Here is a 19,097-nt window from a genome sequence, read left to right as displayed (position 1 = left end):
CTTACTGCAATTTCGTTCGAGGTATATGCTTGAATATTTCCGAGAGTTTACGTGGGATAGTATTTTCCAGCATGTTTCGGTAAGTCTGTAATGCTTCATCCTACAGAAATAAAAGGGTATATACATTAACTTCGGTAGAATTCATATAATAATAACTAAAAATAAGAAGCAAACAAAATTATTTTATCTCTATATTGAATATGCTATTAATCATTTTTAAACGTTGCACAAAGTTAAGGTATTCAACTGATTAAAAATAGGCAATTTCAAATGAAAATCTTAATATTTTTATTATTATCTATATTTAAGCTTTAGTTCATTAGCTCATTTCCGAAACTAAAATGTTTATTTCAGATTTCAAAATTAAAATTTCGATTAATTAATTTTCAGATTTTAAAATTTTTATTTCCGATTTTCAGAAATGAAGTTACAGTTGTTTTTTGCGTATGTTGACACATACGAAACTGAAACCAAAAGCAAATTCACGAAAACAAACTAAAATGTTTTTATTTTTATTTATTTTTTATTTGAACCCTTATTTATTTGGATTAATTTTATTTTTATGACAAATGAAATTAATTTTAAGTAATTGATTTTCGAATTATTATTTTTTTGTAATCAAGATTTTATTACTTATTAAACTAATTTCTAAAGAACGTTTAAATTTGAAAAAATTTCTTTACACTAGCTCACATTACAAAAAAAAATTATAATAGAATTCTTTTAAATTTTTAATGTAGATTTTGTATAATGTTAGAAATGTTTCGAACTAAAAACTAAAGTCTAAGTTTGAGTTTGTTATTTTTATCAAACTTTAAGTACGAATATTTAGAATTTTTCTTTAAGAATTCGACATTAAACAATGTATTTAATTAATTGATTTTTTTCTATTGATTTTTTTTAAAGATTTTAATTTAAAACACATTTATTTTGAAATTTATGCATAACATTTTGTTGTAGATCTGTAAGCGTGCCATGAAAAATTTGTATTTTTTAAACTCAAATTTGCCCTTATTTAAAAAAATATTTTACGAATTTTTAAACTTTACTTTAAATTTATTATTTTAGGTCCCCAGCTTAAACCAGCTTCCAAGCTAGTTGGATTATAAATCAAAATATTAAACTGAATTACTTTTTATCTAATAATTAGGTTTTGCATTAACATGCAATTTTTATAGCTCGAAAAGCTTTTTTTAATAAATTCGACGATTATTTTAAGAAATGAAATCAGACACAAAAACACATTTCATCAGACAGAAATTTTTTAGTGCCAGATTTAAACTTCTGATTACTAAGATAAACTACAATCTTTAAGATATGGTGTCCCAAAAGTTCAGTCTTACAAATACACGAAAGTTCAGATCCCTTAATGTTATCTTTATTTTAAGACAAATAAAAATAATTTTTAATACTTTCATGTTATTTATTTTAGTATCTTTATTAATAATGATCAAAAGTATCTTAAACTTTAACATTGAAAATTTTACATTTAATGAAACTATGCAATTTTAATTGATAAAATATTTTTTATGAATAAAATTGATAAAATTTCTGAAAAAAAGGTACGTCAAGTTTTATACATCTAGAACTATTCAACGAAAATTACTCAAGTTTCATATTTGATTATAACTTAAGTTTACGTAGTTTGAGAGCATACAAAACAGTTTTTTTTTTAAAAAATGAAAAAGCACATTTTAAGATTCACTAAATCTTTCAAGGAATGGCCATATGTCATATCGTTATTATTATAACATTTTTATGTAAAAAAAATCAAGACACTTATTTTTCAATTTAAAGAATGCACTTACAAGTGAGAAAATTTACAAGCTTACCAAGTAGAAAATAAGATACAAAACAAAGAAAGTATTTAAAACCAGTACATACTCCTGAATTAAAATGCTGCGCTTTATTGTTGCGGAGATATTCATTGAATTCCTTACGAGTGTAATTGAAGCCCAGAGTTTGAATTACCTAGAATAAAAACCAAATTTACAAACATCTTGTTCATTGCAAAAAAACTGATTAACTTTTTTAGAAGAAAAAAGTTTAGTTAATAATAGCGACAACTAAGAAGCTACTAACTCAGGAAACCTAATTTGAAAAATCTATACAACATAGAATTTTATAAATACCGGGAAACTGAATTCTTTAACATAAAACATATACTATGTATAACCAATGCAAAATATTTACTCTTATTAAATTATATTTGCGTTATTTAATCAATTAATGAGTAACGTTTTATTTAGAAATGGTTATAAAACTGCATCATAAAGTAAGTAAATTTGTAAATTTGTAAATTTTTTGCGTCTAAATTTAGATAATTTACCTCATCAAGCATTCGGTATAGATAATGCAGCTTTTTTTTTGTTTTCAAGTCTAAATCCCTAGCACTTATTCGCTTTGTCAAAAAAAAATTTTTAATTATAAATTAATTTGTATTCAGGAAATTAATTATTTGTATTAAGTAAATACAAGAATACTTCCATCTTAATTTATATAATTTCAGACTTTAATATAGTTTCCACTCTTTAGTACCCATCACTCCAATAATGCAACGAATTTACGTTTATAGAAAAAACAATATGTTCTCCAGTTTAAAATAAAAATCTGTTGACAAGCACAGAATACTTTCACTGCTAAAATATTAATTGATATGCTTCATATAAAAGTAAAAAAAAAAAATTCTTTATGTCTAAACAGCAGGTACGAAGGAAAAAATTCCAATATATATCTATATATAATTTTTCCGTTCATATAGTAACGGCTTGCTGGAAATTCTGGTTTTCAATATTATAGTTCTTATTTCCTTACATTTAGTAAAAAAAATACAAAACTTAACCGTTAAATAGTAAATTTAACCGTTAAATAGTTTTATGACTTGTTCTTAGGCATCATGATAAATTAGCAAATTTTATCTCATATTATATTGTTAGTACTATCCCATATTTTATTATTCATTTTAGCAGAGGAATCCGGTAAAAATTATCGAACTTTTTGATGTTCTCATAGAGCCAGAAACCAGATTTGGTGTTCCCACAGAGCCAGAAAACTTTCCATATCGAATTAGTTTTGACCATGCTTCAGTGTACCGTTGAAATAGGATAAAACAGAATATTATGAAATAGTAAAGAGTTAAGTTCTGCGCTTTTTTCTTTTATTAAAAATAAGTTTTTAAAAAAATCTCCATCATGGTCGAGAATTTTTGTGGTATATCGCTTATGGTCTTGTATGTAATTTTAAAATGCTATTAAATATTTTAATAAATACAATTTTGAACCTTCCTAAATATCAAACATTGAATAATATCCTACTTTGTCCATTTCTAATGTTATTCTCGAAACTTCCGCTACACCCATATCATGAATTTTTTGCGCCGTTACGTTGGAGTCCGCCAAATAATAAGATAGTCTTTGCCTGTAAAATTCGTTTCCATTAGGAAGAGCACTGACTCCAATTGCCGATCGAGAACTGGGACGGTATTCCTGAAATGAAAAATAGTTTTAAAAATGTTAATGAAAGGTAACTTCAATTAGAAATGTATCATTACATTGAAATTACGAAAAGCAGATATTTATTTATTTTTTTTACCGTCAGGCACTGAATATAACGTTCTTCCCTATGGAAGGTGCCGGAAGTGTTGCTTATTTTTCGTTGCCGGGTGAGCACCTAGTGACCAGAGTCACGGAGGCGAGCAACACTACCCACGTCACACTGCCACAGATACCCGTTTATAAGGTTTGCCACATTCACACATCACACACTACAGAGGATAACACACAGAGAGAAACATCCATGCCCTGAGCAGGATTCGAACCGGCAGTCATTGACTTCGTAGTCAGGCACGCTAACCGCTCGGCCACGTGGCTGTCTGAAGAACAAATATAGTTTATCATATAAGATATGTTTGCCATCTATACTATGGCTCCAAATTCATCTCTGAATCAAATCCATAAATCTATCCTTTCTTAAATTACAATGGGGAACAAATTTTTTGTTGCACTTATACATATATTTGATCTTATCTACTTTGGTTGTGGAGATTTCAAATTTAAAATTTGTTTTTGCTACTAAAGCTACAGATTTTTTTAATGACATTTTTAGTCTATTTTTTTGTCGAAAAGTACTTGTTTAAAAATAACAGTATATTTAATTCCGGATATTGCACAAGAACCCATATCCGGAAATGTTGTCATCATATTCCACTAGAGGCGCTTCCCTATTATGAACTGCTTCTTCATGTACTTCTAAACTGGTCATAATAGGGAAGTATTCCTAGCCTCGTACGACGACATCCTATGCAATTTTAATCCTGATGGTGTGCCCTAAATCCACTAGAAGTTTGTCGCCTCATTAACGCGACTCCCTTTTAAGTATACTGTTTTTTTAAGTTTGTTGCAATATTTGTGCGGCCCTCTGTTACATATAACGTCTTTAAGCTTGTACATTTTGACAAAAAATAGACTAAAAATGTCGATTAAAATAAACTAGTTCGGAGAGTTTCTTCAGTTTCCAGTTTCATGGATTATGTTCACAATGTCTCAAGCATATTTCAATATAATTATTATTAGAAATTAGTATTGGAAAAAAAAATTAAAATTTTTTTTTTTTTTGTTTAGTTTCATGCAACCTCTAAAACTCACAAATAAAGAGCTTGAGTTAGTTTATAGTTATTTGTTTTAAGTATTTTTGGTTTAAGACCTAAAAATGAATAGCCGCAATCTAAAATTACGCACAGAATGCTTTGCAGTTTAGTTAAAACTGTAGAATCTCATCAGGTAGTGACACGCAATATAAATAATGTAAATGAAAACAGCAAAAGATTTTGCAATGTGTAACAAATATAAATTAGCAACTTAACGATGTGCCAAAATCTACCAATTATCGTTAAATAATTTTTGTTATTTTTCGGGAAGCCATTTGGTCTTTATAGAAATATTTCAAATCAAAATATCCAATTAACATGAGGTTTATAGAATATTCTTCTTTCGGAATTTAAATTAATTGCTTGAAAGATCGATAAAAAGCGTAGTTAAAAACCAAACAAATGGTATGTAGCTAAAGGAGTTCGAATAGAAACCTTCAGATCTGATATTGAAAATTCCCAATAATTTCTGATCAATTATTCAATACTCTTCTCTCAGATCGCCATTTGCTTTGATTCCTTTAAAAATGATATTTCTAATTAAAAAAATCCAATCAACATAATTATTTTCGAACAACATTCTTTTTTTCAGAACATAAGTTTACTGCTTGCAAGATGAAAAAAAAACTGCATCTGAAATCAAGACAAATGGCATATTAAGTTGCAATAACAACCATCCAATTCATATCACAATAATTCTCAATAATCCCTGAATGTATAATAAGAAGCTTTTATCGGATAGCCATTTGCTTTTGTTTTTGAAAAATTAATTAGTTAATAAAATTAAACTTTTTTAATTAAAAATTTCATCTAACACAAAGATTTTAAAACTGAACTTAAACTTATACTCCAAACTCGTTTCTCTTTGTATTTAAAAATCGTATGCACCGCGGCTATTTTGAGTGTTCAACTTAACGATACATTTTGTTTTGCTGAGCATAAATTAAAAGCTTATAAATGTATAATTACGAAGGTGTGCAGAAAAATGCACAGAGAGTACGATGAAAGAAAGAAATGGTTAACGTTAGATAATTAGTTCAAGAATTATTAATGGCCAAAAACATAGAGTAAAAAATACCATCCGGACCGCTCTACAGACCGTAGAAATGCACATATAGAGAAACGTGACGGGTTATAAAAAAGTCAGAGGTGATACTAATAACAACGAAAGAAAAAGAGAGAAATGATTACATGTTGCCAGATAAAATTCTAGAAATTTATTTGAATTTTTAAAAAATATGAAAAAGTTGTATTCTAGAGAGATAAAAATTGTTCCCTATTTGAACTGTTATTAAAGAGTGAAATTGATTCTGCTTTATTTTTCTAATTGAGATATACATTCTGTATTCCTTAGGTTTAAAAAAAATAAATAAAATCAAAATATTTTCTTAGATACAGATGATATTTTTCTCAAATCCAGGTTGCTTTTCAGTAGAAAGGTTTTGAATTTTTTCTAATGCTTAAAAAAATATGATTCTATGGTAAACAGTTTATAATTAAGGATTTAATTTTTTGTTCCAGCCAACCATAATAAATTAAACTCAACTTCTTTAGGAGATAAAGATGCTTTGCTTTAACTGTTACTTCTGCTAACCACAGTTCCTTATGTAACTAAATTCTATGTATCGTTGCTAAGATAGAAATTGCAGCCAGTGTCAAACCTCTATATTTTAATATTTTAATTACTTTTTTGAAAGCCATAGTTAAATATAATCCGAGTTGATTTTGCCCTAAATTTTGCTGAAGCAAAAATAATAATATGAAAAAGAATATAGTGGAAAATAATGATAAAAATAATGCAACTATTACTTACATGCAATTATTACTCATATACTCTTTTGTTTTTTCTATTAAAATGTGGCAGATGAGTAAGCGTCACATGTTAATATAATATAATAACGTCACCTATCACTTGTCATATAAACGAATGTCATCTGTTAAAAAATAACTAAGTAAATGTTAAATGTTAAAATTCAGACTAGGTATTAAATGTCATTTAATATATAAATGTGAACATATGGAATTTTGACATGTGTCAAAAAAAGTCATCTGTTAACAGATTACTAAAGCAGTACAAAAATACGACTTTTTATCTGTTAAAATGTGACAGATGACATTAACATAAGAAAGTCAGCTGTGTAATAAATCACTTGAATGCGTATTGTTAACGTGTCTGATCACTCAATGTATCAATATACAATTCAACATGTTTAAAAGATGGCTATAGTTCAGTTGTTTTTGTTAAAGAAAGTGCTTAAGTCAGTCCTTATTCTGACAAATGCTTATACATTACTTGATTAAAAACATCATTCGTTTAAAAAATGTACAAATTGGAAATAGCAGCAGAGATGTTTCATACACTCAAAAATAGGCGCCCATTTTCAAGATTTACCAGACGCGACTGAGAAGGAACAAAAGGGATTTGAAATATAAAACGCAAAGTTGTCAACCAAAAATGAAAAAAAAAGGTGAGAAACAAACTAGAAAAACCACAGTAGGGAGAGAAAAAAAATAAAAACAGAACAAGAAAAACCACATTGTCCGAGAGAGGCAAGTCAGGGTAAAATGTACTTCCACGCGCTATGGAAAGATGGAGCGGAACTAATGTCGTCAACAAGGGAATCAGCAATCACATGAGTAAAACAAGATTCCTGGGTATTAAGATGAGCTGATATGACTGGAGTGGAAATAATTTTGGCATTGTCGAAATTGAACTTATGCCCAAGATTCTAACAATGTGCAGCAATTGATGATTTTTCGAATTCTTGATTACTAACATATCTATCGCGCTCCTTAAGTCTGAATTTTAAAGCGCGTCTAGTTTATCTGATGTATCCAAAATCGCACTGACAAAGAATTTGGTAAATTCCCCAGCGATTATCAAAACTAATTAGGATCCTATCTTATCAATCAAGTCCTATCCTTTTAATCTACATTATCCTTCTAATCAAGTAATATCTTACCAAATCTGTTTCTTGGGATTATTTATTAAATTAAAAACGCTTAAGGAATTTATCGAAATAAAGCCTTAAGTTTTTGCGAAATAGAACGAATAACAATAAAAAAAAAGAATAAGCTCCTTTTAATAGTCATCATGTATTTTATGCAATACATGGCTATTTTTCCAACCTTTTTATTCTTAAAACCAATTATTTATATTTTGAAAAAAAGTACTATTACAATTATTAGTTACATTTTATACAAATTTAGCAATATAAATATTCGCACCTTGAACGTGCAAGTTAACCACTCTTACATTTGATTCCGTGGTATTATCTCCCAACTTGCATGGAAACATTTTATTAAATTCGCAGCAAAAAGGTGCTCCAAAAGTGTACCATGTTTGTATTTTTCAAAATTTTCTTGTACGTGACACGCTTTTAAGATGAAATTTCGTAATAAAAATATTGCTTCACAAAACAGTTATTGTTTGCTACCACTGCCATCATAATAAACAGTTAATTAGAACATATAATTAAAATGACAAGTGTTTGAGATATCTATATTTACATTAGAATAGAAATAAACTTTATAAATGTCTTACATTTTGTATAAAATCTTCGAGTTTCTCTAGGGCTGGTATTAGGAAATTTTGAACAGCATCACTGGCGTTCCGTTGAATTTCGAGCCTAAAATGAATTAGAAAAATTACCTTGTTAACAGTTCAATTAGTCATCCCATTACAAAAGTGGGACTGTTTCAAAAAAGAATTTAAATACTACACCGAGGGGGAAAAAATTATGGTCAAAACTGCCAGAATATGATAAAATTTACCGTGTTTCTGGCTCTATGGGAGCACTAATAAACACGGTACCAAAGCACTTAGTCATTACCAAAGCACTTCGGTAATGACTTTTAGTAAAATTAACAGCAAAATATTGTTTTACAATTTGAGTTAAAATTTGGTAATTTTTTCATGATACCTTAGAGCGTGGCATAAAAACCATTTATTCCGTTTCTCAATTTTGCATTTTTATTAAATGTGTTGTAATAAGAACTATAATTTTGAAAACTAGAATTTTAGGTAGAACCATATGAACGAAAAAATTACCAAAAAGTTTAAATAAACACAATATAATTTTCTTCCCTGTTCATAATTATTAGAATGTCACGAAATTCATTAAGCTCTATAGTGAGATACAAGTTAGGTTTTAAACTCCGAATACTAATCTAAACAAAAACTTACGCTTCATCAGATGGTACTGCAGATGTTATGTTGAGGAAAGGCTGATAAAAAGCGGAGTTTTCTAGCTTCTCGTTTTTAAAGTTACGGCGAGTTGAGGGCTGAAAAAGTAAAAGGAAGCTAATCATTAAAAGCTAAACTAAACAAAAGTTTTTCAATATTACAAGTACCATTAACTTTGTATTAGCTTTTTATAACCGTACTAAAAGAAAACAAAAAAAAAATTTAAATCTAAATTATTAAAACCTCCATGAAAAAAACGTGCTAAAAAAAAAAGCAGAAATCTCACAAAAAGGATAAACGCAGCAACAAAGGTAACGAAGGTAATAAAAATTAAAATATGACCACCGAAGCTGACGTCTTCAGGGGGTACCGGCCCCGGTAGCCATAAAACAAAACCTTTTCTATTGAGGGGGTGGCAAATGCCTAAAGTAACACCCTCAGTACCCCGAAGGTTTTGTATAGAAGTATACTTTTTATAACCGTTTATGCTCAAAATACATGGGACATCATTGACCTTTTTATTTGCAATTTTCGTGTTCAGCAATCAACTTAAAAGAAAACATAATAGTTTGTTATACCCTGTTCACTTAATTTGCATTTTGATTCTCCTACAACGGTTAAAAATTTGTTGCGGTATCTTTTTATTAAATAAATAAATAAGAGTTATTTAAAAAAATGAGTGTCTTGTTTAACAATCTAATTTAATGCAGAAAATTATGTTAGAGGAGAAATAAAGACCTTCATTCCTTCGCTTCTATTATAATTAGCGAAAAAAATATATATTAAATTGAAAAAAATTTAAAATTTCACGGGGAAAATTATTTTTTAACTTTGATTTAGGAGTTGTCAACTTGATAAACTCTAAGAAATATCGCTTATCTGCGTTCTTAAACGAGGATAAAACATGGTAGAGAAAGTAACTAACCAAAGAGTAGTTGCTGGAAGTGAAATTCGTACGAATGCCTTCTCGCATTAATTCAATTTGTTCGTCAATCTATAAAAGAAAAAGTCGTTACTTTACAGCCGTAGACAATGAAAACGCTAAAAAACGATAAAACAGTTTTTGAATAAATGCTTCTACCTGAGTTCCCAGAGCTCGATACCTCATTATGATATTCCAATACTGTTTAGTCACTTCTGGTTTCATGTACTCCAACATATAGCGCATTGCCATTTCAGGATACCATAAATTTGAGACAGGAAATAAATAGCTATCAAGTTGAGAAATTTTAATTATTATCTATACTAAAAATAGCATCATTTAGTTATATCCACATCTATACACACTATGTAATTATCGTTAATCGTATACATATTGAAAACAAATAAGAAACAACAGCCGATAAATTAGCTATCGAATTCATTGGCTAAAGTTCTGACCCTTTGCATTTGGTATTATGAATTTATTTTTATTTATACAGATGCATACAACAAAAGAATTTTAGCTTTTAAGTGCTCTAAAACGTATATAAAAGGAACGCTTTAGAAATTGTTTGGTGATTTGTAACACGATTTTAATGTTTTTATATTTTTTATCGTAAATATATACCATTATAATGGAATTATAGCTAAATGATAAAATTATCATCCCAGTATTATTTTATTATAATTAATGCTAACCAAATATTATTTGGAAAATAAGACAATCAATCATGAATTATGTAACAGTATATTAGCTTAATGTAATGATCATTAATAATGTATTATTAATGATCGTTAGTTTAATGAAATCATTTTCTGGTGGTCTGTTGTGTAGAATTAAGACACATAAAATTAGAATCTTACTTTCCGGACATAAGCTCGTCCAACTTGCTTTGCAAGCTTGTTACGAATAGCTGAAGATTGTTTTGAACCATAGAGCCTTCTGGTGCACGGGGAAGCATCTGGTTTCCTCTTTCTAAAAATTCACTCAGCATGACCTGTCAGGGTGAAATATTTATAAAACTAACAATTATCTAAAATTATCTATAATCTATAATAATTGTACTAAAAGAAAAAAGTTTTAAGCCGTTTTAAATTTAAAAGCTTCTACATATTTTCTATTATAAGCGTAATCAGATTTCCTTTTTTTTTTTTCAGGGTGACTAGAATTCACTTGGACATATGATTCACTACAATTTCAAAACGGAGCTTTCAAGTAAAGATGTAAACATGAAAATGTTACTATTTGCAACAAATTTTCAAACCATTCATCTTTGGCTTTTTTGCAAATCTGTTAAATGGTGCAAAACTGTGTTATAAGTCGAAATTCTCCTACTTGTCCCAAACCTCACACAAGAATCTTTTTTATGAGGAATGCCAACATCTTATGCTAATACTAACCCTTGTATCCAAAAAGCACCAGTCAGGTGAAATTCTCGCTCCACTTTTGTGTGCTTTTAGATCTGTGGGTCTGGAGCTGAATCTTTCTGGAAAGTGTATTTTTGGACCAACAAAGAAGGTACCTTTTTCAACCAAGGAAGCACCTTCAAAAATCAGTTTGCGATGCAAATATTTAGTTACAAACTTTCTCCCAATTATTTTTGCAATTATTTTGCAACAGCCATAATTGTCAAAACAGTCTTGGGAAAAGAGATTTTGAAAAGAAAAGTAAGCCAGGATGCTATGAAAACTATTTTTACTCCTCATAGAATATATATTTGCTGAGTATCAGTACTAAAAATATTAAGCTTGGAAATTACAAAAGTTTAAAAAAAAGCATCAAAGATAATAACTTGGCGTGTTTTAATTAGACAAGAAATCATAATCTGAAACTCAGCAACAGAACGATCAATATCTCATACTGAAACACTAAGCTTTGGAGCTATGTTCAGAAGATTTTAAACACAAGAACATTTAAAAAAATATAATTATTATTTACATTTCAAAGTAGAACTAACTAGTATATCATATTTTACTTCACAATTGGCATTGAATAGCTGACCCACACAGCGGATACGTTGACTCTTAAAGTTTAATTTTATAACTTTTTAACTTCAAACAAGTTTAACTCCAGAACTTTCTAACTTCAAACAAGTTTAATACCATAACTTTCTAACATCAAACAAAAATGAGGACTTAAAAGTTTCACTTACCAGCCAAGCATGGAATGGTCATGTGTGAAAAATTCTTCTGTCCACATTGGTTATGAAAATTTTTATTTTCAGGAGTAGATATTTTAATAAAATCACTGCTGAATTCTAATCAACATAAAGTATTTATCGAGAGGACCGGACATCATTTAAATTACTTTTTATTCAATGCAAAGGCATGAGGCAATAAAATGATGAGCCACATTTTTCCTAAGATGACATTTTTACACGAAACGTTTCCTTGATATTGTTTCCAATTAAATTTTCGGAATTTCAACTATATAGCAATTTGAATTCTCCCCTGAACGTTTTGAAAATGTGGCTTATCACTGCATTTCTCCAAACCCTTCAATACTAGCTTAATATTAGAATAAAATATTCGAATGAAATAAACTTGGAATTTTTGTTTCAAATATATCTACTAAGCATTGGAGTATTTTCAGAAGATATTAAATATCGATACATATAAAAATATTATTATAATTAAAAATTTGTTAACGGACCTTTCGTTTTTCATATGATTTCAAACTGTAACTTGTCAACTTGTCGTCATATCGATGGTCACCTAACTCAGTAGCTTTTTCGGGATCATTTAACAAATACATTTGCCAGTATTCGCTGAACATGGTGTTCGCTGATTCTTCTAGCTGATCGATTTCTCTGAGTTCTGATGATTCAGCCATAACATAATTGTATTTACCCGCATGCCTGCGTGTGTTAGTTTCCAGAGAAGACAAAGCCTAAAAAAAAATTATAGTTAACGAAACAAACACTTATCTTAAAATACCTACAGATACCATTTATCAAAAAAGCAAATATATTTTTGATTATCATACATTTTTCATGCATTAAAATTATAATCGAAATAAACTCCCACAATTAAAAAAAATCATCATTCCCTCGTAATTTTTGTTGTTTACTTTACTGCAAATATTAAAGAAGAAAGTGGTAAAATATGTAGGTTTAAAATAAGAAGATATTTTCCTCACTTACCTACCACTTTAATTTTAGTTTCATAAATTATCGTTTTAAGAACAAAATGTAAGTTTTCTAATTGCTAACAAAATACAATGAACACTGCGAAAAAAAAGAAAAGGAAAAAGAAAGAGAAACGAAACAACCTGATTAACTTCTGGACCCTAGTTATCGGATCTTCCCGTACTGGGACTCAATCTAACGGTTTGAAGGAGGGCTAAGCTATTTTTAAACAAATAAATGCTTAACTTTCCTGAAACTTTTGGTATATTACTGGTTTCGTGGAATATTTCAAGCACGAAACAGCATCATTTTATAAAAGTATCAAATAGTTTCTGTAATGCTTTTTAAACATATTATTATAAGTAGTAAGTCTCATTTAATAAAGGAAAAGTTTCTTTGGTAAAAAATCGGGGAGACATATAAACTAGAAATAACATTCACGCCTATTTTACGTGGTTACACGGTAAAATATTGTTGCATTTGTCATGCTAAAGTTAAAATTTCTAATTGCTCAATTTTATATATTTGCTTACATTTTACAGAATGTAAGCAAATAAAAGTTCATTGATGAAGGAAACAACGATGATATCATTGTATCAGCAAATAAAACGACATTTAATCATTATAAACCTAAAATTGCTTAAGAAGTAATCAATCGAGTCGATTATAAATATTTAAAGCAAACTCCACTATACATATTCCATATTTTAAAAAAAATAATTTCATCACAGTGTTTATTAGTTCGAAAAGTTTGGAGACTATTTTAAGTTAAAATAAAAGCTAGCGTATATAAACTGAATTATTATTACAATACGCAGTTATGAATTTCATGTTTCATAAGGTAACGCGTTAACAAGTTTTCATTTTTTTAAATCTTAGCATCCTTGTTACGTTTATTCTTTTTCTTCAGTAAAACTATCATGCAAGCTAAAGTTGAAAATTTCCTAACTCTTTAAAGTTCCTAAGACAGGACGTTATGTTTTTAACATCTTATAAAAAAAATTAGTGTTTAAAGATAATTGCTTAATTTTTCGTGACTCGAATTGAAGATTCCCTTAAAAATAGATATACATTCACTATGTGATTTATTTTTAAAGTAAAAATTTCTAACAGTGAGCTGTTCGAGTAAATGTGGTCTGAACTTAATTTTTCTTCTTTTTTTCAATTATATTAAAAATAAATAACGTACTATATTCCGTTTCATAATCCATAATAAAGTCAAAATTGCAATTATTTAAGGCTCAAAGGTAGTCCTTAGTAATCATATTTTGACCCATTTTAAAAATATATATTCTCAATAAGAGTTACTTAAGTTGGAACATAATTTGAAGATTCATATTCGAGGCCGATCAAAATAAATGAGTTGAGTAAAAAGAGTGCCCTATTCTGAAAATTGTACGTATTAAATGATGTTAATGAAATTAATTTGTTTTTTCAAGAATTGTAAAACATATACCTGAAAACTACAAATAAAAGAGTTTAATATTTTCAAAATAGAGCAGATTGTTTATTTTTCTCAACAAATATAATCAAACTTATATTAATTGTAATATACATTTTTTACACTATTCAAGTAGATTCATTTAAAACTAACTTAATTTATGTAAGCTGTATACGTATAGCATTGTTCTAAATTAAAGGGAAAAACAAATTCCTGTGTACATTATTTGCTCTTCTGGTCACATTCCCCTGAACAGTACAAAATATACACTAAAATAAAAACGAACAGAACAGCAGGGCTGAAGCTTACTGCTGCATTTGATTATGATAATTCAGATTCAAATAGTAGCAATAATTAGCAACTACTATTTATTTGGTTCACAAAAATTTCGCCCCTCTCTTTTTAAATATGTTCTATTTCCTATGGATTCATAATTCGAATTCTGATGGAAGTGTAATGATTAAATTCACGTTTGTACTGTCAGATAAATTTATCGTTTCCTCATATGAATAATAGCAATTGTCCTTACAGTTTAGGTATGCTTTTGGTGACATGGAGGTTTAAATGTAGTTTTGCTCAATACAAATGCTTTTTAGCTACAAGCTCATAAAAAGATAGCTTGGACCTCTGTAAATTCCATCGAATGGTAAAATTTGCCATTGGGTAAAACAATGAGAATAATTTTTACCCACTAAATTAGCCAAGAGGGAAGTTAATAAACTAATGAATGCTAAATTTCAAAATTAATATTTGTTTTAGTCTCTGACGTAAGTTCTTTTGTTCAAACAACAAAAATTATTTCTATTAATGTCCATGTCAAAATATGATTCAATACTATATTAGCAATCGTTAAATCTCTACCTTAATTGTTGATATTATAATTTTTTCTTTTTTCTGTGGGTCGAATGTATCTTTAAATTGTTTCCTTCTTTTTTTTTTTGTTGTACATTTTGTTTCCAACATCGAATCAAAAATGTTCATCTAAATCTTCCTAGCAAAATTTTACACATTTGTATAAAATACTTTATGTATTTAAACGATATGGCGTTACACTAATCGAAATTTCTCGAAAAAATTGGTTAAATAACAATTTATTTCATAGTTATTTTGCCATACTCAATAAAAACAATCAAATAACCGTAAATAAGATGGTAATCAAATTGTTAACTGAGAGAAAAAAAGTTTATTAACTGCTTTCGCCTAATACGGTAGAACAACCAGAATTTTATCGAACCAACTAAGCTCACCTAATGAAGCCACTGAGTTCCCGGCAATTGCGTATATATTATATAACCGAGAGAGCTAATCTGTCAGTCTCATGACCCGCAGAACTAAGGTTCGCATCCCAGCGTTGACACCACAATATCTCCTTTATTCCCTTCAACACATGAAAAGTTTCTAGTGTACTGCACGTCCTAATTTGTGTCTTGCACTCTCCAATTGCCCATTACCTAACAAAAAACCTTATCTCCAGTCAAATTTCTTTTTATGGTTTTGAAACCGTGCTAGTTGTAAATGGTTATAAAAACCGTATAGTTTTTATCCATGGTTCAATAACCATACTAGTAGTAAACAGTTTTGAAATCGTAAAGGTAAAAAAAAATTACCGTAAACTTTACGGTTAATCGGATGGACAGGCTGCTACCGGATATTTTACCATTATTTTAGGATGAAATTTCTGTCAGAATATAATTTACATAGGTTACACTCAGATTTAAATTAAAAGTAAGAGCTGTTAATTCAATCCAAAACAATGTTCTCAAAAAAGAAGTTACTTTTTTTACCAGCTAATGTAACATATTACTTGGAAAAAAGTGTCAACTCTTGACTTCGATAAGAATTGAAAATATCGGAAGTTGATTGCATTTTTTATTGCTGTAGCTTTACTAGTATTTATCTAATGCGACAAAACGCTCGAAGTACTGAATATGTAATGTCCGCTATCCTTCAGCTTTTATGACAGCGATAAATCGCTGTAATGAATATAATATTTAGATATTTAAATATTAATAATTTTGTATTTAATACTGTTTTAACTTAAATTTACGTTTTCCCTTGCCAAATTTTTTTTAATTTTATTATTATTATTTTTGGAAAAGGTACAGGCGTTTTCATGTAAAGGGTAACTTGGCCAAAAAAAATAAGTAAGAAAACAATTTAGAATGCATGTATAGATTTCCCCTTTTTTTCCAGATTTTTGTTTTTTTATACTCATGAAATTTTAAAATCTTTACACAGTTACGCATGAAATTTTAAAACTACTTGTTTACTAAGCCTGTTCTTTTAAAATGATAATTAAATTGTTTATTTATTAATAAACACTTTAATAAGACATTACTTTGGGTGAACAATTTATTTATTTGAAGAAGATGCAAAGCACATTTTTATGTATTTCTCCTATACTTGTTCACTAGCATTTATTTCAGTACATTTTCAATCTGAAAGAAACTATTTTACTAACATAATACGTCAGCCTAGACATATACAATTAGAATATATGGATAGAAGCTTAAGCATAGTTTTTAGCAACATAAATCAGCAGAGCTTTATTCATATTTTCTTGAATACTGTACCTTCATCGTGTTTTAAATATTTTCAACAAATGAAGAACAATTCAAAGATACTTTTGAAGAATAGTAACACTTTGTTAAATTCAGAATATTTTAGATTAAAAAAAACTATTAAAATCTTTTTTAATCCATTACTCATATCCTACGGTGACGCAAGAATAATTATATAACGTACGTATGATTTTATTCATACGTATAATTTTATTCATAACGTATAATTATATTACCTGACGAAAATTCTCCAATCAAATGTTACATTATTTCATTACATAAAATTAGTAAACCACGTGAATAAAACTATGATATAATCATTCAAGAATTGCTTTTTAAAGTATGATAATAATCTCAAGTTAATTATTTTAGATAGTTTATATCAGAATGGAAAGTAGTAGTTTTTTAAAATTTATATAAATTATTATACGTAATATTAAAAAAGGAAAATTATGTGATTTTTATTTTATAAATATTCTTACTTAAGCTGATAAAGAATCTTTTTAAGGTATTTTTTTGTTGCATAAAATATCTAAACAAAAGGGAAAAAAATCAAATGGAACTGATGAATGAAAAATTTATAATCGGTTTGTAACGCAAAGCTAACTAATAAATTCATGTAACCGTGCTAGTATAAAGTTGAAATTAATTATTTTCCATGGTTAATATTATTTTATGTATATTTTTTGACAAATATAAATACTGCTCATTAAATTAGAGGCTGATTTTTAAAGTAGTCAAATGAATAAAGTATTTACCAAAAAGGATGGATTCTTGTACTTACTTGAGTTTGTTTGTTTTTAAGTATTACTTAAGTTTGAAACAAACTGCAAATACTAATTATATCCGGCTTATTATATCCCGAGAAAAAATTTTAAATTAGATTTATTAGCATATAAATTTTAAAATTCATTAAAATGTTTATATATGTTTTTAGAACATTTTTAGCTTCATAACTTGCATTATCTCATTCATTCAAACATTTTGAAACTGGCTTGAAACTTTAAGCTTGTTTCCATTTATTAAAATTTTAAATTAACTGCAATTAGCTTATAATCTGAATTTAAATTCTTGCGTTATATTTCTTATAATATGGAATAGTAAAGTGGATTGTATTTAGAATGATATTTTTATGCCATAATTTGTATTGTATTATGCATTTATACAATACGAAACAATACAATACAATACTAATAGCAAACTGCATACTTATATATAGTGGAATGCCTTTATATTACATTTTTATTGCAACAAAAGCTTTAGAATATATTAATGTTTTTATATATATTTCGAATAATATTCTGAATTTCGCTATGTACATAAGCTTTTCACTTAATTAAAATTTAAATGCACACTATGAGTTTATTATATCCGAAGGACTATTTTTAATTTTAAAGAGCAAAACTATCTGCAAATTGCAAATTATCCGTGGGAAATATTTTAAATTAAATCTATTGTAATAGAGAATTTAAAATACATTAAAATTCATTTTTATCGTTAATAAAAGAAGTCAAAAAATTATCTTGGGATTTACAATATTTTTACTAATTTCACATCGAAAATTTCATTGAACAAAATTAATAAATAAGTTAATTCCTTGCTTTATTTTTTGTTTAAACTTTCGATAAAAAAATCAAAGATGAATCACGTTTCATATCTATTTCTCATAACGAAGGATTGGATTTAATTAAAAAAAAGGCATTTAGTAAAAAATATATACATTAAAACAAATCAAAGCAAAAAAAAACTTACCAATAAGAAAAACGACGTAATTAACCCTAAAGGAAAAATAACTGAAAACATTCTAACCAAATATTAAAAATTATTATAATTTTATTGATATTATTGCAGGAAAAGTTTCTAAAAAGATTCCTTCTCTACTCTGTTGTGATCTTCTCTCATCTGCAGACGATTTATATACAGTTAAACGTGATTCACAGATGTTTTAAAAACTATTCTTCCCTCTGGGTAGAAGAACAAATACAACCTGCGCATGACTTAAACAAGTTTTCTTATCGTTTGCTCTAAGAGAAATTTAAAATACATCACTTTGCGAATGAAATTAATTTTAATGGCAACAACATATTGATTTTTTTTATTGGCAATACTCGATTATGATTGAGGCCATACATTTTTATTTGAATTAATCAGTCTGTTTTGAATCGGAAGAAATGTTTATTGCAAATAAAAAATTATTTTATTCTTCAAGACTTAG

General features: G+C 27.9%; 1 protein-coding gene across 1 annotated transcript in view; it reads right to left on the bottom strand.

Moving 5' to 3' along the window:
• LOC107446098 (uncharacterized) overlaps nt 1-18,873 on the bottom strand; it is a 32,325-nt gene extending 13,452 nt beyond the window's left edge. The window contains exons 1-10 of the mRNA XM_043051622.2: nt 18,635-18,873; nt 12,406-12,642; nt 10,617-10,750; nt 9,913-10,042; nt 9,757-9,825; nt 8,832-8,929; nt 8,190-8,274; nt 3,315-3,485; nt 1,885-1,971; nt 6-100 (exon numbers count right to left, since the gene is read on the bottom strand). Of these exons, the coding sequence (XP_042907556.1) occupies nt 6-100; nt 1,885-1,971; nt 3,315-3,485; nt 8,190-8,274; nt 8,832-8,929; nt 9,757-9,825; nt 9,913-10,042; nt 10,617-10,750; nt 12,406-12,642; nt 18,635-18,685 (1,157 nt within the window). The 5' untranslated portion in view covers nt 18,686-18,873. The remainder of the gene's footprint in view (nt 1-5; nt 101-1,884; nt 1,972-3,314; nt 3,486-8,189; nt 8,275-8,831; nt 8,930-9,756; nt 9,826-9,912; nt 10,043-10,616; nt 10,751-12,405; nt 12,643-18,634) is intronic.
• Between the last annotated feature and the right edge of the window lie 224 nt (nt 18,874-19,097).

Source organism: Parasteatoda tepidariorum, chromosome 1 (genome assembly GCF_043381705.1).
Source record: "Parasteatoda tepidariorum isolate YZ-2023 chromosome 1, CAS_Ptep_4.0, whole genome shotgun sequence".
Classification (NCBI taxonomy): Eukaryota; Metazoa; Arthropoda; class Arachnida; order Araneae; family Theridiidae; genus Parasteatoda; species Parasteatoda tepidariorum.
The sequence above is the reverse complement of the archived record's forward strand: the minus strand, read 5'-3'. Positions and strand labels throughout refer to the sequence as shown.